Below are 24579 nucleotides of genomic sequence, written 5' to 3' on the forward strand. Positions count from 1 at the left end.
GCAGACATAACACAAGCCCTTTGTCCTCTGCTAAAGACAGGCCTGTATCCCAAAGCTCGTAGGTTTCCCACGTGGCCTCCTTTCCACTGCAACTTGTTTCACTCCTTTCACCTCACTGTTGTCCTCTTCCTCATTCTCTGCTTCTTCCAGGTATCACTAATTTCATTTTCCATCTTCACTGTCTGATTTTTCAGACGTCTGTATTTATCAGGATCTGGGAGTGAATGGATCAAATCCTTCATCACACACCACACCCAGCCCTAAAAGGCATCATCCCCCCCTTCATCTTTGGCCTCCGCTTGCCTCTTGCTGGCTTCTCTTTTGGTTTCACTTTTTAGAAGTCTTTTCTCCACATGCTTTGCCTTAACTTTCTTCCCATGCTCTTCTTGATCAAATGTACCCTCTTCCAGAAGCCTATCTTCTGCTTTATCAGGGCTGATACTACCATGATCGTCTTCCTTAGTATCCTTCACAGTGGATTCCTACATTGGCGGCCACTGGTGAACCAACTTCCCTTCATCAGTCATGTTATTTTCTTATTCACTTAAAGTGTTTCATTACTTTTTTTGTTTCTGCGATTTCCTCATCAGTACTAGGAGCAGACTGAGTCTGAGGCCCTTTTGGTTTGACCATCTTCGCTTCCATGTTTCCTCTCATCTGCCTCCCTTCCTCTCCCTCCTCTTCTTTATTAACACCATTGGCCAGCTTGTACTCTTCCTCTCCTGCTTCTGGCCTTTTTCTACCTTACTTAATGATGGACATCTTCTCACTGCAATAAGCTCTAAATTCCTCCACTTAGTCATGGGTGAGGGATAGAGCCTTAAGCTCATTAACAACTCTTTGGTCAGCTGTTTCTACACTTTCTGAAGGAATCTTATCCAAGGAGCTGCTTATAGTAAGAACAAGAAATATAGCCTATTTGGGTAAACGTAACTTGTTCAAATCAAATACTCTTTCATCCTTCATCAGATATACTTACATATGTAAGAAACAAAATACTGGCTTCCCTGGTGGCGCAGTGGTTGAGAGTCCGCCTGCCGATGCAGGGGACGTGGGTTCGTGCCCCGGTCCGGGAAGATCCCACATGCCGCGGAGCGGCTGGGCCCGTGAGCCATGGCCGCTGAGCCTGCGCGTCCGGAGCCTGTGCTCCGCAACGGGAGAGGCCACAACAGTGAGAGGCCCGTGTACCACAAAAAAAAAAAAAAAAAAAGAAACAAACAAAATACCTTTGACCTCTTTCTTTTCATTGTTGATCTTGGGCTAAAGATGACTCCAGTTTTTGTTTTTGTTTTCTAGATGTCCATACATTTTTCTGGATTGATTTTTATTTCTTTCATAAGCACTTTCTACTCAAGAAGTTGCTGTACTATCCTTTCTTTCTTCTGACTCTGTGAATATGAGTTGGTATCCTCTGGGCAATCAAACTGAAGAACTCAATTCGTGGCCTGAATATCCAACACCCTGGCTATAGTATCAGTAGCAAAGAGCACAGTTCACTCTCTTGCAGATAAACTTATTACAGACTTGCATTTTTCTCATCTGCTGTTGTCAACAACAGAAGTCAAGAATAGAAATACCAGAGTACAGGCAGTAGGAAACTTGGTATAGGGACCGAACCTCTCGACAACTGGAAAAAAATATAATACTTCTCAAAAAGGAATATAGGATACTTATTTCTTACTTCAGCTCACAACCTATGTAGTTTTATTCCAAAGGGACAGGGATGTTATATTTTACTTTTCTCACCAACTCTAACATATTCAGAGATTTTCAAACTCAAGCACACAAGGTACAAGGTCTTTTACAGATCTGACTTGTTTTGCCTAGAAAAAAGCAAAGTCAATGTTATTTAGAAAGATGTTTTCTTTCTTTCTTTCTTTCTTTTTATAAAAGCATTCGTAGTGTCAGCAAAGGTCCATGCCCAAGATTCTACTCTACCTCATCATGAACTAACCTTTGGAGGCTGGTGTCATGAACACTTATTGTTTCATCCTTGTGTTCAATAGTCAAACCTGTATGCAAACAAGTATAATATATTTATGTGGTTGATCTTCTCAAACACCCTGTCTCAGGTCTTTCCATCGATGATGAGATTGCTGAAAAGCCAGGATTCTTTCCTAATTCTCAGAAAAGGCCTGAGAAATAGATAAGTTCTCTCGTAGAAAGTATTATCAGGACCCAGAGTCTGTCTGTCAAAGTCTATTAAGAATGATAAAAAGCTTCCAGTACTGGGATAAGGAAAATCAAAGTCTTGCCAGATCCTGTTCTGGCAGCTCCAAGTACATCTTTACCCTGCAAAGCCAGGATTAAAAAAATCTGTTCTCTATTATTGCCTCCATAAAGGCCCAAAGGAATCATTTTTGAAAATTCTTTAAGTTCAAAACTATTTGCTGGTTGACTTATACTTGAAGGATTGTTTAAACAGATATAAAAAGCTCTAAGTTACCTATTCTTTTCTTCAAAATCTTTAAAGTATATTCCATTTTCCTGCATTGACTGAAATCTGAGGCCAACATAATTTCCCCCCTTACAAAAAAAACTCAACCTATGTGCCTGGTTCCCCAAAGGAATTGTTCTTTACCTCTGAGGTCCAGCACTTTTACTAGGCACAGACACACAGTACGCCCCTTTAATATGCAGATTCTAGTTGTCTTTTATTTCAGAAAAGCTTAATCTCTAAATATTGGATTTACTTCATTAGTTTGGGTGTCTTGTTGTATCTACAATTATATATACGATGGACCTGTTCTGCCTGTCTTCTGTATCAGCGGTCTACAAATTGAGGTACATTTAGAGCTATATGAAGACTAAGAGATACGTCGGCACAGATCGTTTAAAGGCAATCAAATTCCAGATCCTCAACCTCCGTCTTTCCTATTACTGACCTCTTCCGGAATGTACCTGAGGCCAAGGTACCACGCCAGCCTCTTCTCATTCCCTCTTCCCCTCCTTCACAATCACTCTTTTCCCACTTTACAAAAGAAATGCATACCACTCACAAATCCCGGCTAGTGTTTGCCTTGGAATACAAAAACCCTCCAGGAAGCCAAACCTGTAAATCCTCCTTTAATCAAAGCACTACAGTAAGGATTTGTTCACTCCCCATCATACATATAACATACCTATTTTATTAAGAAATGGAGTATGTGGGCCCATGTTAGTAAATTACAAAATCAGGTACAGAGTAGAATGAAGCAGTAATGAGAGTGTTTTTACTTAAGGACCTTACCTTCCAAAACCCTTACTATTGTAAAAGGTACAACTCAACTCTGGGAGACTTTAGGGAGCGCAAAGCAAAGCAATCTTGAAGGCAGCAGCATCACTGTATCCAGGCAACACGTGGCAAGGCTCTGTGCCTTATCTATTTGTCTGTGTTAGAATTAGAATTCAGCTGTGTGATGGTTGTCATGGAAACGTACATTAACATATTTATTTGAGCTGAAAAATCAAGTCGGATTTTTCCCGACAGAAGGAAGTCTGACTTGGACGATAAGTTTACAGTTGATGACTAAGCTTTGTCAATTACATTAAATGGCAACCATTTTCCCTCAATTCAGTGACGTACATTACAGCTGCAAGGTTTTGATAAAAATACGTTTCAAACATATGTTGAGACAAAATATTCCTCTAAAAACTCACTGTATGTTGGTAAGTATATATTAAAATTAATAATGTTTCTAAATAACACTTTCTAAGCATATGGGGCTAAACAAGGTGCCTCTAAGTAAAAGAGTAATAAATATAACAGTTATTTGATAAATCTTAGTTAAGCCTTTTTAATAAACTTTCCCAAACTGAGAAAGTGATAATAAATCCCTTTCAAAGTCAGATGGTTTCCAATTCTTTGCTTTCCACAAATGATTGAGTAATTGAGTTGTTGGTAGATAGATCGTTAAACTAATTTATAGATCGCTTTTTGATTTCTGGCACATAGCTCAGAAGGATGAGGAAAGGTAGTAACTGATGCAGTTCTGGCATACTGTAAACACTGCTATTTTAAACCCAAAGGCGTTACATCATCTTTTAAATGTCTGTCTGACTTGGCTCCCTTCTCGCCTCTCTAATCCCTATGACCTCACTCTTCTCCTGTATCATCTCTTTTCCCTTCCATGCCTTCCAATTTTGTTTTCATTCCTTTGGTAGCTTTGTTTTTTTCCTTCAACTGTTCTTTCCTGGGTTCTGCTTCTAATTTTATAATTAAGCCTAATTATAATTATTAATTTATAACTGATAATTTCACCATTTCCCATTTTGCCTGTGATATGACACAGGAATCCAACAGCATGCTCTTTCATATGAGCAATCTCTTGCCCCAACTTGATACACTGAAAAACCCACCCGTCCTTTCCCCCAGTGGTTTACAATACCAGTTTTGTTATAAATCTAGGTTCCATATATAGATGGATCTGTTTCTGAATTCTCTATTCTTTCCATTGGCCAATTTGTATATCTTTATATCACACACTGGCTTAATTATTATAATTTTACATTAAGTCACAATATAGGTAGGAAAGACACTTTGTCTTCACTTTGTCTTTGTAATTCTTGGACCACTCCTCTACCATGTTAAGTTCAGAATTATAATGTTAAGCATCACCAAAATAACAACATTAAAGATGAATACTACTACTAGTAGTAGTAGTAATGTTAAACCCCTGAAATTTGTTAGGAATTTGATTCTAGGTGCATTGAGAGAATTACTATCTTTGCAACATTAAGTTTTCCAATCCATTAATACTGTGTTTCTCTCCATTTAACTGGACTGTAGCTAATGTCTTTCGATAAAAGTTTATAACTTTCTCAATAAAGGCTGTAGACATTATTTGTTAGATTTATTCAAATGCTACTTACATTGTGCCTCTACTGTAAATTGTGTATGTTTTAAATTGCATTTTCTACAGTAACTCCACTGTGGAGAAACCTGGCGACACCACGTGATGAAGGTTAACATCGCCAGTGATGTCATGTTGATTGGATGAGACATAACCATGAGAAAACATCAGACAAACCCAAATTGAGGTCCATTCTACAAAGGACCTGACCATTACTCTTCAAAGCGTCAGGTCCCAGAAAGAAAAGATCAAGAAATTGCGACAAATTGGAGTAGACTAAAGAGATAACAGCTACCTGGGTTTGACCCTGAAACAGAAAAAGGACATCAGTAGAAACACTGGGAAAATCTGAATAAAGCCACAGTTCAGTTAATATTATTGTATCAATGTTAATTTCTTAGTTTGAGAAGATATACCACGGCTATGTAGGATGCTAATCATTTCAAAATAAAATGTTTTTAAAAAATTACATCCTCTGTTTTGTTTCTGTTTTTGCTGGTCCATAGAAATGCAATTGGCTTTTCCACAAAAACTTTGTGTCCAAAAACCTTGCTCAACTCTCTAGTTAATGCTAAGGATTTAGCTGCAGAGTGCTGGAAAATTTCTACATAGACATTTATATCATTTGCCAACAGTGACAGTTTTTTTCTTCCTTTCCATTCCTACACTTTTTTATTTTTATTTTTTTTAGGGTTTTCTCCTCTATTTTACCTGCCGGCTAGGATCTCTGATACAATATTGATTAGAAATGGTGATATCATGGATCCTTATCTTTTAAAAGTTAAGTTATATCTGCTAATAGCCAGAGATAATTTTAATTTCATCAGAATAGTCTAAGGAAACTAAATTGCTTTTGCCTTGAACATTTCTATCATAGAGATAGCAATACCCTTTGAAAACTTTTTCCAATGCTAAAACATTTGAAAAGCATAAAAGAATACACAACACAGAGAAAAAGAAGTAACATGAAGACAGAAAAGAAAAGCAATATGGTATTATGTTATTAAAAGAAAATAAAAGCTGTGACATTAACCTTGTAGACAACTAACATCTTCCAAACTTTGCTTTCCCGCCTCATGGTGTGGAGCTGTCACTGAGAAGTAGCGTCAAGCCAGAGTCCACATTTCCAAACCCTCCTCCCTTGCACCAGAGGTGGTCTTGTGCATAGCTGTCCCCACAAGAATGGGGCTGAATGTCAGATCTCAGGTCGAGGCTTTCCAGAAGCGGGTGAGGTAGCTTCCTGCTCCTTCCCCAGCTACTGGAGGACTCAGAGGCCCAGGTTAACGACAGTTACCGACTGACGGAGGACGCCTTCGGTGCACTGCTCGTTAGCAATAGATACACTTTAAATAGGTTGAAGCTGTTACGTTTTTTGTGGTCCACTTACTACAGCACTTAGCTTTCCCCAGCTAACATAAAAAAAATGGTATCTTTAAGTGGGGTGCAGACCAAACAAAAAAAATCTAAAATATATGACAACTGCTTAGCAGCCCGGCAGCAGGCAAGGGAGAGACCGAGTAAAGGATAGAAGGACAGTCATGTCACACAGTCACAAAACTTTTAATACAAGTACTGCTTGTGAAGAGGGATCCGTGGTTAAAGAAGTCGAAAAGTGGCTGTCTCCAGGGAGCTAACGGGAAAGCGGCCTCCGTCTGGGGCAATGGAGATGCTCTGTATCTTAGTCTTGGTGGCGGCCTACACGGTGTATACGACTGTCAATCTCACTGAACCGAAAGCTGTGTCTTTGCTCTACGTAAATTATACCTCAATGCTTGAAAATGCCTGAGATAGCTTCAGAGCTATCTATCGAAGTGTTAACTAAGTGTCTAACGAAGCCTACAGGGAAAAAGAGATGGAAAACAATATCAGAATAACGTTATTACTTGCTGCATTTATTGAGAATTTACAAGAAAGAAATCTGCACAGGCAAGGAGTGACAGGTCTGAGAGCAGAACTGAAAGGGAGTAGAGAATCCCAAAGTCTGGAGGCTCCCAGGGTTAGAAAATCTGCCCGCTTCCGGATTTTACACAGTAAGAGAGGAGACTGAAAAAGGCTTTGAGTAAAAATGGCCTGTTAGGTTTTCTCAGGTGAACAGGGGGAAGTCAGCGTTGCCGCCGATCAGGCTGAGTCGGTGAACTTCCCAGGAAGCCTATTTCAAATCGCCATCCAAGGGCCCCCATACACTGAGAGAGGGGAAACGGGAGACAGGAAGCAAAGGAATAAATTAGGCGTGGGGCTTCCTGGCATGCTTTTCTGGCTAGAGAGACCATACACAATTTACTGTCCAACCCGGGACAGTTTTGAGAGTGAAAGAGGGCATTATCACTTAACCTGCACGAGGGATATAAACTGAGACTGTCCCTGACAGATGGGACACGTAATCCCTCCGTCTGGCATATGGAGTCAACTACAAGGAGGCAGGTCAGAAGCCAGCTAAGTTTCTGAGGGAATAACATTGCCAGCCCCCCACCCCCCAAGCCTTGCCTCTAAGCCTCCAGCTGACTCCTAAAACAATGCTCTAACCACCAAAACTGCATGATCATAAAGTAGGAAACAAAGGTTACACAGCCTCCAAGGCGGGAATATTCCCCCAATGTCCGTATAAGCGTGACCTTGGCGGAAGATGGGCAAAGAAGAACCTTCCAGAAGACATTCAGGTCCTAGGGAATAATGAACAATGGAGCTCCTTCTAGAGAGCAGGGCCAGAGTCTAAGCAAGGGACATCTTCTACCCCAGGCAACAGTTCTTCCAAATGCTTCTTGCCATTCCATTTTTTTGGGTCACTGTCAGTATTCCTAATTCTAAACGTTCCCTCAGCTTCAGAAAATTAAACACAAACTTGTAAGTTGCATCTTGGGCCTAATGCAATAAATTATGGACACTACACGTAACGTGATGGTGGTGAGAATAAACCCAAAGAGTCTTTTACAAAGATCACTCACTGAACTGCCTGCCAGGAGGCCATGTTTCTCCTCCAACCCTCGCTGTTAACTGTATGACCCTGGATAAATCATGATTTCTCCGGACTTCAGTTCCTTCATTTGTAAAATGAATAAGAGGATGTCTTCCAGTTTTATAATTCTAATTCAAAATTCTCGACCTCGCTAAGCCAAAAGAACTACAAAAATCCTCCACAAAATGTCATTACCTGGAGAATCCATAAGAGACTGGGTCTGGTTTTTACAGCAAAAGCAACTCAGCACAATTCTAAAAAGTTATATTGGCAAGAAGAATCCTGGCACTTTTTCATTTCTTGACTTTTCTATATTATTTTGTTCTCATTATAGTACATTAAGAAATAAAATATAACCATTTTTAAGTGGAAAAAGACACTTGCCTTCCATTTCATTAGGCTTTCAAAACTAGTCCAAAAAGCGGAGGGAGCTGCACTGCACTTAAAATTTCAATTCTTTTTTAACGTTCACAACCTAAAATTCTGAATGTTTTAAAAACCAAAATGCTATTTGGAGGAGATTTTTAATCCAAAAATACCATAATAATACATTTTATTAGTTATATAGTCAAAAATAATATTCATCAAATCCTAAAAATATTATTTTTTCAAATAATTAAAATTTGAAAAAAGTGTTTGCTAAATTTCAACTTTTGATGCCTCTAATTTCTGGAAGAAATTAGCACTCAGGACTCTGTCTTCTACACTGATAAAAGATAAGACAAAAACTAATATTCTACACTGATACTTTGTTACTCACAATTAATATAGTTTTATACATGTATAAAAATAAGAGCCAAACATATTTGAAAAGTAGGACCCAAACTTTGTCACTTCTAATCACAATATGTTTTGGGGAATTCCCTGGTGGTCCAGTGGTTAGGACTCAGCTCTTTCACTGCCAGCCCAGGTTCGGTCCCCGGTCAGGTAACTAAGATCCCACAAGCCATGTGGCACGGTCAAAAAAAAAAAAAAGATATCACAGTATGTTGGGACAAAAAAAAAAAAAAAAGAGAAGTATTTTGCAGGTCCTGCTACCACATACCCTAGTATCATCAGTGAGTTTCTAAATCAGTCATATTTATTATCACTGACTATAAAACTATGGACCAGATGTTAGACTATCACACAAAACCAAGAAGTATCAACTCCACAGTACCTTGAGAAACGATCACTCAATTATCTGTTGAGTGAATTAGTGAGTCAAAAAATACATAAAATATTTATGTATTTATGGTACAAAAAAGCACCATAAAATATCCTAAATCTCTGAAACACAAATTTTCAGGTGTACCTCAGATTATATAAAACATTTAAATAAGTTTAAATAATCGAAAATTTGTAAGTGGAATATTTTAAATGTGCTAAGGAAACTAGGGATATTTGACAGTGATTAACTCTCAGGTAAAAGAAGAAATGCTTTTTAATGACAAAAATTATCCCTTAAGAGAATATTTCACAATTTATGTTTCTATATCAGTACTGATGTTGAGGGGTCCCTTGTTTGTTCTTATCCAGAACACTTTGTATATGACAATTTCTCTTCTCTGGAAACTTTATTGTTTATCTTTTCTTTCTGTTCTAGGAAAGTGTCTTGTATTATTTCTTTGATAATTCTCTCCAAATTTTCTCTTGTATAAGTGAGTGACAGAATCTTCTGGACTGTGTCTCTAATTATTTCTTCCTCAAATTTATTTTTCAATCCCTCTAAGGAATTGATTTCAGCCACCACATTTCTTTTTTTTTTTTTTTTTTTGTGGTACGCGGGCCTCCCACTGTTGTGGCCTCTCCCGCTGCGGAGCACAGGCTCCGGACGTGCAGGCTCAGCAGCCATGGCTCACCGGGCCCAGCCGCTCCACGGCATGTGGGATCCTCCCGGACCGGGGCACGAACCTGCATCCCCTGCATCGGCAGGCGGACTCTCAACCACTGCGCCACCAGGAAAGCCCCTCAGCCACCACATTTCTAATTTTGTGAGTTACTTCTTGTTCTTTAATTTTCCTCTCCTTTAATTCTCCTTCTTAAAAAGGATTCTGCTATGCAAAATCTTCTCACATTTTCAGAGATAGTAATTAGTTTGTTTCTTAAGTTCCCTGCTGTTTTGTCCCCTCAGAGTTCTTTATTTCTGTTTGCTTTATCTCTGCTTTCATATGGGAGGTATTCCCAAATATCTGTTGATCCTTGGCTGACTCTCCCTATTTAAGTGTAAGTTATTAGTAAAGCAAGATGGCGGCTCTGCCTATGGGCTGAGCTTGTTGAAGCTTGCTCTTCACGGAAGAGCAAGTGGGGAGCAAGCTGGCTTTCCCTGTGGGGAACCCGTATAGGAAGTCTCTCTGGGACCCATCAGGCTCTCTGGACAATCCTCCAGCACCTGACTGGGAACTTGGCCCCTGATGCCCTAAGAGCAGGGCGGATGTTTACTTGACTCCACCCTCCACAGCTCCCGTGTCCCTGAGCCTCGATTCTCTGAAGTGTCAACATCTCCAGAGAATAAACCTTCCATTGCCTGGGCTGTGGGGAAGGTAGTTATCTGGCTGGGGTGAGACAAGGATCCGAGTGTCCAACTGGTCCTTTCACAGACTTGCAGCGGGCGGGGTCTGTTTCTAACCGGATGCCTTAGCTCCCTCTCCAGCCTAACCTGAGACCTCCTAGGGTTCTGTGGGCAAAGCTGCTTCCTGGCGTGTTACTCTCCTCGTGGGGCTTAGGTGTTTCACTGTCCTCGGCTAAGTCACAGGGTCATATGACTTCTGTGTTCATATTTGTGGGTTACTAATGTCACCTACTTTTTATCAAAGATAGAGCCGGAATTTTTTTTTTCTTATTTCCTTTGTTCTGGATGGATTTTGTAATAGGAGAAGGCAGAAAGTTCTCTATTTGCCATCTTAAAATCAGAACTTACAGTCTCCACCACACACCATTTGTAACGCTCTGAGGCCACTACAGTTTTGGTCTGCTGAGCACACACTCCCACCACCCTTCCTCGAATTCTTTGGAGAAAGCCTCTCTGTTGCATGAGAAGACCCCAGGGGGGCTTCCAGTCCCTGGACCACACCTCTTCACTGAAGCACTGGGAAATCATGCCCTCCGCTGGGCCTCAGTGATGACTCATCACACACGGGGTCAAGGAGGGTTGATTCGCATCTTCTCTAAGGCAGGCAGCAAGGTGTTTAGCCCCACAAGTTCTCTTTCTGTTGGGACTGCTCAGCTGAGAAGATGACAGTCTCAAGCCACTGCCGGTCATCTCACTGATCACATGCTGTCTGGAGAATGACGAATAAAGAAACCAGCAGAGCTGAAAAAGAGTCCAGATGAGATCATCCGAGTTCCTGGCTGCAACCATGCCTGACGCCAGATGTACCTCTGGAAACCATAGTTATATAAACAATTAAGTTCCTTTGATTTTCATAAGCTGGCTTGAACTGGCTTTCTTGCATTTGCAACTGAAGGAGTCCTGATGAATTCATCATTTAATTGAAATGTTCCAAATTACTAATTGAATGACACAACACCACTTCTTTGCCAAAAATTAAACAGCCTAACTTCTTTTATTAAAACAAAATCACAAATAGTAAATATCATACCCATATGCCCCTTTCACCATTTAGGTAAGATACTTTGATTTTATCTGAATATTCTCATGTTTTCAGGACAGTACTACCTTGGAGAATGAGGCACATATATGTTCTGTAGTACTGCATACCCAATAGCCCTAAGCTGCAGAAGAATTTTCTTCCAGGGACTTCGGAAAGTCCTGTCATTTCTTTAAACTTTCTCTACTGGAGTTCTCAGTTTTTAATAAAATTCAAGTTGTACGGCTGTCTTACATAAACGCTATGTGGAAAAATGAAATAATATATCTCAAAATATTTGGTCCCTTTGGAAGAAAAGTAGGGTCTAAATGTAAAGAATTATTCGGCCTCAATCTCTGGCCCAGTGACGGGAAACCAGGATAATTTCAATGCAAGGGTTTATGGGAAGGAGGCAGACAGTAATAACATGCTTCCAAGGAGGCAGGCGGGGATACTTAGAAGGAATGTGTTCCTTGGATGCTCTCCCTGGACTAACCTCCCCAGTGTTATCTCCGGGCCACTGTGCTCACCAGCCCAAGAGTCAACATCTAAGCCTCTAGGTCTGAAGTTCCTGCCTGGGTCTTTATCGCTTTCAAGTGCATCTAGAGGCTGGGCAGGTAATCCAATACAGTGAGAAGACTAAACATTTTTAATGTATTATGATTCTTTTATTTGCAGGAAAAAGTAAATCTTATTAACATTCCAGCCTCTCTCACTCTCTTTTTTATTGGTTTAAGTTGCTTTTTTTTTTTTCATGCAGCACTTCTATCTATTATTTCTACTTTGTCCATGGCTTGCTTCATAATGCTATCTTAAATAACAGCTTTGGGCACGGAAACTCCTTGCATGCACAGAACTTGTGTATATGAGTAAGAGTGAATAACAGTGAAGAGAATAATGGCTCAGTTTATTGAAACTTAGCACGTGCCATACGCTGTTCCAAGTCCTTTCCATGTATTACCTCACTTTGTCTTCACTTCAGCCCTGTGAGGCGGGTACCACCATCCTCACTTGACAGATGAGGGCATGGAGAGTCACTGAGAGGGGTAAGCGGCTGGTCCAATATTACAGAGCACACAAGTTGTAAGTACGAATGCAGGCACCCTGTTCCAGGGACCTCTGCCCTTAAACTATTACTCTGCACTCCACCAAGAAATATGCCATCAGTTACGGGTCGAATTGTGCCCCTGCAAAATGTTACACTGAAGTCCTAAGTCCGGGTAACCGTGAACGTAACCTTATTTGGAAATAGGGTCTTCGTAGACATAACTCAGTTAAAATGAGTTTGTCCTGCATTAGGGCAGGCCCTAATACAATACGACTACTGTCCTCATAAGAGGAAAGTCTGGACACAGGGAAGACAGCCAAGAGAAGACGGGGGCAGAGGCTGGAGTGACGCTGCCGCAAACCAAGGAGCACGTGGGGCTACCAGCAGCTAGAAGAGGAAACACGGGTCCTCCCCCAAGGCCTCTGAGGGAGCAGGACCCTGCCAACACCTTGACTTCAGATTTCTAGCCTCCAAACAATGAGAGAACAAACTTTGGTTGTTTGACGCCACCCAGTTTATGGTACATTGTTACAACAGCCCTTGGACAATAACACAGTCTTTCACTTATACTGAAATATGCTATCCTATCAACCTGTTATTTCCAATTTTAACACAAATGGCAGTATAAGCAACATTTAACTTTCCTCTTCATTCTATTTAAAGGAAACCAACAGCCAGGGGTGGGGCTGTGAGAACTGGAAAGCACAGGCTCCCATCTCATTGAGGCAACTTCTCGTCAGCTCTAACGGACGACAGCCACCTGCAAAGGTAGGACTAAAGCTGCCACATCTGACAGTTTTCAAGAGAACCCAGAAATCTGGATTCGTACATTAAATTAATTAACAGCAAATTCAATTAGGAACTAGTTAGAATAATGCTAGTTGATAACGAATTCGTGTTTAAAAAGAACATTGTGCAAGCCAAACATGGTCCACAATTATGGACAGTCTCTGCTTTGTACGTTTACTTTGCTTCCTGTGTCTCCTTTCCCTTCCTGGAGGCATCCATCCACCAGATGTAGGAAGCAAGCGCAGTGCTGGCACTAGAAGTCAGGTGGGAGTCAGCACCTCAGGACTAGGGACCCCTCCTGGGACGCATGGCAGATGCGGAAGAGCCCTAGGCACTTCTGGGTCCAAGACTGAACAGGTGCAGTCTTCTGGATCCATATCTGAATACTATTCTAATACCATTCTCCCATGGTCTCAGCTGGGCTTCCTAAGGCATTTGCCTTTCAGGAGAGACTTAGGGCTTTAATGTGGTAAAGGTTTGGGGTAAACCTAGGACATGACCTTGGTACTCCTCAGGCTCATGGCCACTTCATTCGTAACCTTGTCCTTGTAACTTAACGAGTTCCCTACATTTCTTATCTCTTCTCTGTATACGTGGAAGAAGTTTAAGTGGATGACAATAGCTCAGAGCTCTCTTTCAGTATTCACCATCCTGTAACCTATGAACGTTGCCCAGAAACCTGGAAACGCTTTTGAAGAGCAGTTTTGTGAAAGTACTTTTACAAGATGTGACTTTATTACTCAGGCTTATTAAAAACTTCAAAAATATAAAGAATTATCCTGAGAATGTTAACATTAACTTTAGTCCGATAAGTCTATGACTAGTGAGCAGACTTAGAACGTTCTGAGTCCTCACTGGCTATGAACATTTCAGCATCTACCAGAGTTCAGACCTGTTGGATATGGTATAGAAACTAATGATTGCTTCTGGTAAGTGAAATGAGGTACCTGGTATGTAGCCAGGACTCTCTCTGCTGCACTGAGATGTTTAATTCAGTGACGCAGTTTGGCAAACCATGGTGGTGGGGACTTACAAAACTGACAAATATTATTTGGAAAGTTTGTAGAGCAATGTTAAGAAGTGAAATACCACAAAATCTATCCAAATCATCTCATTTAATGCTTTGTGGGTTTTTGCTTGTTTTTTGCTTTCATTAAAAATCTCTCAATCTTTCAAGGGTTTTTATACGTGTAAAATCATACTGAAATTCACTAGCTTATTATTCTCACAACCATCCCAAATGGTCAGCAAAGCAGGTTTTATCCCCATAGGATAAATGAGGAAACTGAAGCTGAGAGCATTAAATATTTTAAATTAAAATTTCATTATTCTCCAAAGAAGATATACAGACTGCCAACAAACACATGAAAGAATGCTCAACATCACTAATCATTAGAGAAATGCAAATCAAAACTACAATGAGATATCATCTCACACCAGTCAGAATGGGCATCATCAGAAAATCTAGAAATAAATGCTGGAGAGGGTGTGGAGAAAAGAGAACACTCTTGCATTGCTGGTGGGAATGTGAAGTGATACAGCCACTATGGAGAACAGTATGGAGGTTCCTTAAAAAAATAAAAATAGAACTACCATACGACCCAGCAATCCCACTACTGGGCATATACCCTGAGAAAACCATAATTCAAAAAGAGTCATGTACCACAACGTTCATTGCAGCTCTATTTACATTAGCCAGGACATGGAAGCAACCTAAGTGTCTACTGACAGATGAATGGATAAAGAAGATGCGGCACACATATACAATGGAATATTACTCAGCCATAAAAAGAAACGAAATTGAGTTATTTGTAGTGAGGTGGATGGACCTAGAGTCTGTCATACAGAGTGAAGTAAGTCAGAAAGAGAAAAACAAATACCATATGCTAACACATATATATGGAATCTAAAAAAAAAAAAAAAGGTCATGAAGAACCTAGGGGCAAGACAGGAATAAAGACGCAGATCTACTAGAGAATGGACTTGAGGATATGGGGAGGGGGAAGGGTAAGCTGGGACGAAGTGAGAGAGTGGCATGGACATATATACACTACCAAACGTAAAATAGATAGCTAGTGGGAAACAGCCGCATAGCACAGGGAGATCAGCTCGGTGCTTTGTGACCACCTAGAGGGGTGGGATAGGGAGGGTGGGAGGGAGGGAGATGCAAGAGGGAGGGGATATGGGGATATATGTATATGTATAACTGATCGACTTTGTTACAGAGCAGAAACTAACACACTATTGTAAAGCAATTATACTCCAATAAAGGTGTTAAAAAAATTTCATTAAAATGGTCACGGTTATTAGTGAGGGAGGTAAAGCTTACACCCAACCCCCCCCCCCACCAATTCCAAGTTCACTGATGTTTCCCAACAAATAAAAGTCACGCAGACCTGTAGGATCAGTCTGCTTAAACAGTTAGATAGCCAGACCTGGGATCAAAACCCAGTTCTATCGCTGACTAGACTTCTGACATCAGATACATTTTTAAAACCTCTCTAAATCCCAAGTTCCTCCGTTGTAAAATGGAGTTAAGATCATAAAAGACATGTAAAGGACATGGCACGGAGTGGGTACTCAACAAATTTTAGTTCTCCTCGCTTCCCTTTCTCCTACAGGCTCCTTCAAATCTGAGCAGACCATCCACTGTCTGGTTAAACATGTGGATGGTTAGTGAAAGCCTAAGTTGTTATAAAAAAGTTAAGTCAAGAGAGCTGGAGATATTGATAACACAAGAGTAAATTAACTGCCACAGGCAAAGAAGACCAGAGCAGGAACTGCTGTCACTGTATGTACTGTTACAGAATAGCCAAGAGAGTGGTTCTTTTTTAAAAATCCATGATGTTGAATCCTTTTTTAAAGGGGACAGGTCATATCAAAACATCACACCTTGAATTTATTCTCTGCCATCTAATAAACATGGCCCATTGTTGCCAAACATAAGTTATTTAAAATACGTCAAAGAGATGGGAAACATGTCCGACTAAGGCGTGGTTTGAGACTTCTGAGTGTGGATACGCTGGCAGCCTTCACGTCCGGGGTCAGCCAGGAGTGGAAGACTCCAGGGTCAGCCGGCCGTGTCAGTGGCAAAGGAGAAGTGAAATTCTGACTGCTTTAATCTCCTCTCTGCTGCCCCCCGGGTGAGGATGGGGTGTGGTGTGGTGCACAGACACCAGCAGGGGATGGGCCCAGAGGGGAGGGGAGGAGGTGTGGGCAGGAGAGAAGCATGAACTCAGAGGAAGGGCAGCTGCTGCTGTCAGGAAGCAGGCGTGGGTCTGCTGCCAGAAAAATGAAGCGCTTATCAAATCTCTTGCTAAAAATATTAAAGCGCAGAGCATAATTTAGACTATTGCTTCAAAATTCAACTAGATGCTAGAGAATCATGTGCCAGTAAGTATCGTACATGTGACTCCGGCTGTTGGCGCAATCCTGCCCAGTGAGAACTGAGGTTGTCTTACTGCACATGTGGGTGGCTAGTACACGCCTTACGAGTACGCTACAGGTCGCATTCCTCATACACACAACTTCACTTATGATTATGAGTTAGACGCGGACATGAGTAGACAATGGTCTCCTTCCATTAAATGCAAACTGGCGGAAATTACTGTTTAAGTTGCCAGGTTGTAAGAGAAAACAGATCAGACTAATGAGGGTGAAGTCGTATAAGCGGTTTATAAAAGAAATCATGCCGAGGTCAAGGCTGACATCGCTGACTCCCATACATCCATGCACACGTACACATGTGACCTCTGCCTTCCCACCACCACTGCTCAGACTCAAGCTGGTTCTTATTTCTCTGCCATTCACATGCAGTTGACGAATCCTTTATCTTGGCAAACGCCCATTGCTCATATGTCACCCGTCTCAGAAGCCCCTGAGGGCTTCCCACTGCTTGAGGGACAGAGGCCTGACTCCTACGTTCAGCCCCTCCTTCTAATTCAGTGGTTCTCAACCACTGGGGGAGCTTTAAAAGATAAACAGGCTTAGGTCTCATGCCCCAGCAATTCTATTTATTTGTTCCGGGGTTAAGATCCAGGGACTTGTATGTTTAAAAAGATCTACGGATGAGCGCTTATTCACTGCCAGGGTGGAACCACTGGCGCCATTTTCCCACCTATTATTTCACTGACGTAAACTAAACCTTCTGTTCCAGCCAGTAATGCTGTTTCGCTTGTCTGTTTGTAACTCTAGTCCTCTGTTCATGCTGTTAATCCAACCTGGAATATCATTTCCTCTCCTAGCTCTTTATTTAGACCTTCACCATTGCTCTAAGACTAAATGAAATCCCACCACTATCTTTATAACCATGGTGAATCACGCCATTCTGACCATCCTAAGAACGTTCGTTACCTTCCTGAAGTACTTTACGGCAATTAACAACATATTGTTTGCACTGTGAATGCTTCGTCCATACTCTACTCCCTGATTCAGGCTCCTGGAGGGGAAAGGACACTTTTCATATTATCTTTGGTTCCCGTTCCCCAGTCCCCAGCATCTAGGACAGTACTAAACATAAAATAGACACTCACTCCTGTGCCCCAAGCTCATAAGATGCTGAACATGTTAAATTCTCTAAACTTTATGGAGTGCTATTCTTACAGCCTGACAGCAGAAACCGGCAGCCTCCAGGGCTGTTTACATACACGGGTGCTTTTCATGGCAAAGCATCACTACGCCCACGTAGGAATGAGAATCACTTGTCCACAAAACTGATGTCATGTCAAATACAGAGCTGATGCCTAGAAATGTGTTTTTCCTATAGAGAGAAGTATTTTCCATGCTTATATATTTAATTCCCATAAGCCCACAGGACAACTGAAAGTGAGCAGTAGTAAGACACTCCTCATCTGTCAATACCTCACTTAACCCCCATGTGACAGGGCAGCTGAAGCCCTATTTACCATCCGAATCTACTGTGGGAGGATGAGAAGAGCAAGTGTCCCCTTGCCCTCAATTCCGAAGACATGAGAGTATCAGTGACCTATCGGTAAATGTTCCTTATGCAAATACTGAAAACCAAAAAGCTGCTGGTATGAGGGTATCCAATATGGGGGGAGGGGCCATGCCAGAGCCCCAGCTCAGACCCTCCTACAGCTCAGGCTGCCCAGAAAGTTACTGTTCTGCTTCTAGGGAACGAGAGATGTGTTTCCATATCCAGAGTTAGAGGTTCTCTACAAAACAATGTGATACACGGAGGCTGCACTGGTACTTCTGGGTTAACTAGGCTTGGGAGGGCTGGCTGAGAAACCTAACCACTATTTATAACATTGTTTTTGTGGAAAAATGCTTTCTGCATTCCAAACAGCAGAATTAGACATGAACTTTGGGACTACAGTTTATTTCTGAGGCTGGGAACTGACCGTATCTTGTTAATTACACCACGGTCAGTGTTTGCCTAGGATAAGATGGCAGTGCGCAGGTCTGCCAGGAGGGCACAACGAGGGAGAACAGTTGCCATGAATACGGACCATATGTGTCTGTAAGGATGAAAGACGGAAGGGGATGATGGGAGAAAAGTCCAGGCACATTCTCAATTTGTTATACAAATATTTACCAAGCACTATTAAAGGTTATTGCCGAATGCTGTGTAAGACAAAAATAAGTCAGACAAGAGGTTTGATTTTCTGGCCCTCACAACCTCGGGTGGGAGATAAGACAGACATCAACACACACACTAAAGCTGCAGGGTAAAATGTGCTGAAACAGTGGTAAAAACAAAATCCTGGGCGAAGCCAGCAGAGAGGGGAAGAGCTCGTGCTTCTAGCTGGAGTGATCAGGGAAAGCTTCGTGGAGGGGTCCACACCTGAGCTGAGCCTTGAGGGGCCAGCTTGCGCCAAGATTTCAACCGGCAGAGAAACCAGAAAGGGAGGAGCAAAGGACGTCACAGAGAACACCAAGGAAACAGTCCAAGTTGAGACGCAGAGGCACAGACAAGAACGAGAAGTCAGAGAACAGGAGAGAGCTCAGCTGGCTAAGGCGGGGGGTATTTTTAGGAGCTTGGGAGAGGGCTGTGAATGCCAGGGGAAGGCATGGATTCTGTCCAGTAGTGAGTGGGGAGCCATTAAAGGGTTTTAAAATTATTGGAGTGGTTCTACGTGCAGATCTGTCTGGCAACAAAAACAGGATAGAAGACAGAATGAAGACAGAAGACCATTAGGAGATAATTATAATAGTTGGGATTGGTTAAGATGACTTTTCAAAGCTACATTTTTTGAATAAATAGTTAACCATTTAAGGTTCCAGTTACTATATATCGCCCTTTAATGATCAAGAACATATTTTAAAAAACCTTACAAAGACTTAAGAAACTGAAATACAAAACATTTGTTACAACGGAAAACCGTTTTAGAACCATAAAGTTTGGCACACAGCTGGGACTTGTTGCCTAGACTTGATACAAAATAAAGGACGATTTTGAAGTGCTACTCTCAGTTTTAAAATAATACCTTGATTTTAAACATTATATTTTTAATAAGCACATGAAATTTAGTAAGTAATCATCTTTCCACTATTTTCCAAGACCAGTGATTCAATATACAAGGGGACTCTGAGATATTCTGAGCAATTCGAGCGTTGAGAAAGCCTCAAAGGTGGTGAACTTAATTCTTTACATTTTAAATCAATATTAAGCTGATGCTGAGAGATGTGAGCAGACTTACATGAGGTGACTTGACTCAGCAAATGTCTTCTAAACGTCACATTTTCAGTGTTGGTTGAGACATGACATTCATCTTTATCTGAAAACAAATGTAATGGAAGTAATAAAATTGAAAGAACTGATAGGTAGCTCACAGAAGCCAATTAGATGATTAAACATCATAAAAGAGTTATATTTAGTTCTATAAAACTGACATTACTTATATTATGTATAATTTAAGAACCTAAGATAAAAATCTCAAGCTATGCTCAAAGACTTCTAAAATAGGAAGTATAACATATTCCCTTCCTATATTTTTTATGTCAATCTCTTAAAACTTCTGGAAAATATATTATTAGATATTTAAGCCTGATTTACGCTGAATCAAGCCCCACTCAGCACTAGAGAGCAGGGGGCGATGAAGTTGAGTAAGAGATAGTTCCTGTCCTTAGGAAACCCACAAACCGCCAGAGACAGACAGATCAACTCGAAAAACCCCACATCAAGGCAAATACAATAAACGCTGCAAGTGGTCCAGAGTGCTTCGGGTTTGGGGGAGGGCTCCTCACTGCAGGGAAGACGTACAGAGGCTCTGTGTTATGGACTAAACTGTGTCTTCTAACCCCCCAAAATCATGTGTCGAAGCCCTCATCCCCCAGTACATCAGGATGTGTCTGTATTTGGAGATAAGGCCCTTTAAGATATGATTAAATTAAAATAAGGCCTTTAGGGTGGGCCCCTAATCCAATCTGACTGGTGCCCCTATAGGAAGAGGAAGTTAGGACACAAAGAGACACACCAGGGGAAAGACCATGTGAGGACAAGGAAAGAAGGCGGACATCTGCAAGCTAAGGAGAGAGCCCTCAGAGGAAACCAAGCCTGCGACACCTTGATCTCAGATGACTAGCTTCCAAGACTGAGCAAACAGACTGCTGTTGTCACCCCGTCTGCAGGATTTTGCTACACAGTCCCAGCAAAGTAACATGCTCTGTAAAGGTGACATTTAAATACAGTTTGAAAAGAGACAGGGCTTTTAACAATCGGATAAAGGTAAGGTTTAGAAACAAAGAACGTTCCAAGAAGGAACAAAAATTATTTTGTTTTAGGCACAGAGGCCACAATACAGAGTATGAGCTCAGAAAAGTCAGTATACTTCTACAATACAAGCATAGTCTGGGGGTGAGGAAGAGAAAAGGGGGGCAGGGAGTGAGGGGGAAAAGCAGGACGGAGGGAGGGAGCAGGAAACCCACAGACCAACAGACAGACGAGGACTGGAAAAGGGGCTGCATATACACTCAGTATATGCAGCTGTATTTTATACATAAAAAGAGCCACCAAGGGTTTTCAGTAGAAAACTCATTCGAATTTGTACTCTAGAAAGATGGCTCTGGCTTTAGAGTTACTATGAGAAGATTCGAAAGGCAGTGAGACCTATTTTGTTACTGTAATAGCCAAGGTAAGGGGAAACCAGGGCAACTGCAACGGATTTAAATCGTCAAAAATACACTGAAGACGTGCTTGAAAGTGAGAACGCGAATAACCACGCCATCAGTTATGCAAGACCGAGGGCTGGAACGGTTACCAGCATTCAGTCGGACAGTCACAGACGCAGTGTCCTCGGCCGCCACAGACCTTCCCTTTCAATCACCACCTTGCGTGTGGGCATTGATCATGACTTTAAGACATCAACCAACCCAAAGACTCAGCTCACTTCTGACCTCTTACCCTAGAACCTGATAATCAACCTATAAAACCTATAATCAACCTATAATCAACCTATAAAAATCCTAAATTCATTTCCTAAAGCAGGCAGTCCTTCAGAATCATCTGTGTGGTCTCCCTTGTTACAGCAAGTCAATAAGACAGTTTGCTTACCTTCTAAAAGGTTTACTTATTTGAGAGGGGAGCTTTCCACAAAGTCTGCGGTCCATCAGTGAAGTTGAGGAAGAAGAGGCAAAGGAGGCAGCACCCGGTCCTGTCTTTTCAGGGCGGAAGGAGGGCTAAGAATAACTTAACAGGCGCTGGTGAGCTTAGAAAGAAATTTCAGGATGGCAATAAAAGAGAACAGAAACTTCCAGTAATTGGGGGAATTAAAGAAAATGGAGAAATGGAATTAACTACTCTAAGAGGCCTGGCATAGTTTGAAAGGAAAGCTGAATCTTTAACAAGACTTGTTGTTTTCATTTTTAATGCCAGTAAAAGGAAGAGAGGTTAATAATGGAGCAAAGTCTAGTGAGAAGGTGGGAAAAGACGTCTGGTTAGAGTTCGCCATGTTAAGAGGAGAAACTGTTTTCTCTTTATGGTTAGAAATGGAAGAAAGGATGGGTGACGGATATAGATAAAAATTATTGTGTAGAAGGGCGTACAGTTGAGGAAGTTAAGATCAATAGCACGGCCATCTGCTGTGATAGAGAGGGGGGAGGGAAAGAGAGGTGGAGAGACAGTATATAACTGAAGGAATCTCTGAATTTGAGGCTTTGAAGGGAAAACACTAGCCAGAGAAGAGGAGGAAGGAAAACAGAGGGACTTTCAGCATTTGAGATCTTGAGATGATTCTGGTTGACAGCACTGATCAAGTTAAAGAATATAACTTGTTATAGTACAGTTAAAAAATAGCACTGCCTACGAAAGCCAGGTTTACATTTCTGCAGAGGAGAGGCAAGAATTCTGGGGGTAAGATCAAAATTATAAAAACTTATTCAAAATAGAGCAGGGGTCCAGATGACATGAGGACCCAGAAGTAGGTTGGCAGTGGAACTGGGGGTTCCATCTGAACAGGGTAGATCTGACTTCTTAGAGAAAGAGGATAATAAGAGTAGGGCTCCAACCAGGTTGATAGGTGAAAAAACACCATTCTCTCTCTCCCTCTCTCCCTCTCTCCTTCCCTCTCCCTCTCCCTCTCTCTCTCCCTCTCCCTCTCTCTCTCCCTCTCTCTCCCTCTCCCTCTCTCTCTCCCTCTCTCTCTCTCTCTCTCTCTCTGCCTTATCTGTTTGATGAGAGAGAGTGAAAGACTGACCACACATGTCACCAGTCTCTCACCCTCTCTTAGAACTTGCTTGCCCAAACCTGCATACATTCCCCTCTCATCCACATGGCAAACTCAGAAGGGCAAGTTAGGTCAGTCCAATTCGAAGGGGTACGATGACTAGAGTCAGACCTACGGATGCTTTTACCCAGTTCCCCCACAAATAAGGTCGACATTTTTATGCCAGCCTGAGTTATGTCTGCTTCTCAAAGGTCCGGAAGCTGGCAGAAGGAAAATGTGATATACTTAATTGGACGCCTCAAACTCCAAAAAAGGGATGAAAAGTAAATAAACGGAGATCAATCTGAAGGAAACTGTATGGAAGGGGAGTTGAGTCTAAATCTTGTCACAGCCACAGTGAACCTTTACATCAGAGACCTAAAACTGAGACCTAGTTCAGGTGAAGAATATTACTAGAGATGGGAAGATTTCGAAGGACGGATTCAATGCCTTTTTTGTTTTTGGCTGTGTTGGGTCTTCGTTGCTGCATGTGGGCTTTCTCTAGTTGCGGCGAGCAGGGGCTACTCTTCGTTACAGTGCGCAGGCTTCTCATTGCAGTGGCTTCTCTTGTTGTGGAGCACGGGCTGTAGGCATGCAGGTTTCAGTAGTTGTGGCACGCAGGCTCAGTAGTTGTGGCACATGGGCTCTAGGGTGCGCGGGCTCAGTAGTTGTGGCTCGCGGGCTCTAGAGCGCAGGCTTCGTATCTGTGGCACACAGGCTTAGTTGCTCCGCAGCATATGGGATCTTCCCGGACCAGGGATTGAACCTGTGTCCCCTGCATAGGCAGGTGGATTCTTAACCACTGTGCCACCAGGGAAGTCCCAGATTCAATGCCTTTAAAAGGTATAATACTATTCACAATTTTTACTTTTTTGAGTGTCAGTTTGGTAAGGAATTTGTCCATTTCATACAAGTTGTCAAATGTACTGACATAAAGGTGTTCATAGTATTTTCTTATCCTTTAATATTTCTGGCATCTCTAGTAATATTTCCTTTTTATACCATATTGTTAATTTGAGCTCTTTAAGTAGGAGTTTATCAATTTTATTAATATTTTCAAAGAAACACCTTTGACTTTGCTAATTTTCTTTGTCTTTTTTTCTGTTAGTTATTTCCAGTTTATCTGAATTTAGTTTGCATTTCTTTTTCTAGCTTTTTGAGATGCAAGATTAGATGGCTGGCTTTTAATGTTACCTTCTTTTTTTTTCTTCTTTTTTTTGCGGTACACGGGCCTCTCACTGTTGTGGCCTCTCCCGTTGCGGAGCACAGGCTCTGGACGCGCAGGCTCAGAGGTCATGGCTCACGGGCCCAGCCGCTCCGCAGCATGTGGGATCTTCCCGGACCGGGGCACGAACCCGTGTCCTCTGCATCGGCAGGAGGACTCTTAACCACTACGCCACCAGGGAAGCCCTCAATATATTTTCTGATTGTGGTTGTGAGTACTTCTTTGACCTACGGATTATTTAAAAGTGTGCTGCTTATTTTCCATGCAAATTGAGAAATTTGTTATCTTTCTGTTATATATTTCTAGTTTAATTCCACCATGGAACATATACTTTATGATATCGATCCTTTGAAATCTGTTGAGATTGGCTTTCTGGCTTAGCACACGTTCTATTCTGGTAAAAGTTCCACGCACGCTTGAAAAAAATGTGCATTCTGCAGTTGTTGGAAATAATGTTCTATAAATAGCAAATAATGTTCTATAAATAGGTCAAATTAA

The 24579-nt window shown here is 41.6% G+C and overlaps 1 protein-coding gene across 50 annotated transcripts in view; it reads right to left on the minus strand.

Moving 5' to 3' along the window:
- Positions 1-24579, minus strand: part of ZNF438 (zinc finger protein 438) — a 284020-nt gene that overhangs the window by 175654 nt on the left and 83787 nt on the right. For 45 of the 50 annotated variants that reach the window (XR_004476149.2, XR_007475770.1, XR_004476143.2 and 42 more), the window contains one exon: positions 19854-19931. The exons of 3 other annotated variants lie outside the window; for them this stretch is intronic. Coding sequence is in view for 19 of the 47 variants with exons in the window: in XM_033403395.2 (XP_033259286.1) it covers positions 19854-19855 (2 nt within the window). In the remaining 28 variants the exon portion in view is untranslated. Of the gene's footprint in view, positions 1-19853; positions 19932-21706; positions 22712-24579 lie in introns of those variants that run through there. 2 more of the 50 variants (XM_033403397.2, XM_049706480.1) reach the window with 1 other exon arrangement.

Source organism: Orcinus orca, chromosome 2 (genome assembly GCF_937001465.1).
Source record: "Orcinus orca chromosome 2, mOrcOrc1.1, whole genome shotgun sequence".
Taxonomy (NCBI): domain Eukaryota; kingdom Metazoa; phylum Chordata; class Mammalia; order Artiodactyla; family Delphinidae; genus Orcinus; species Orcinus orca.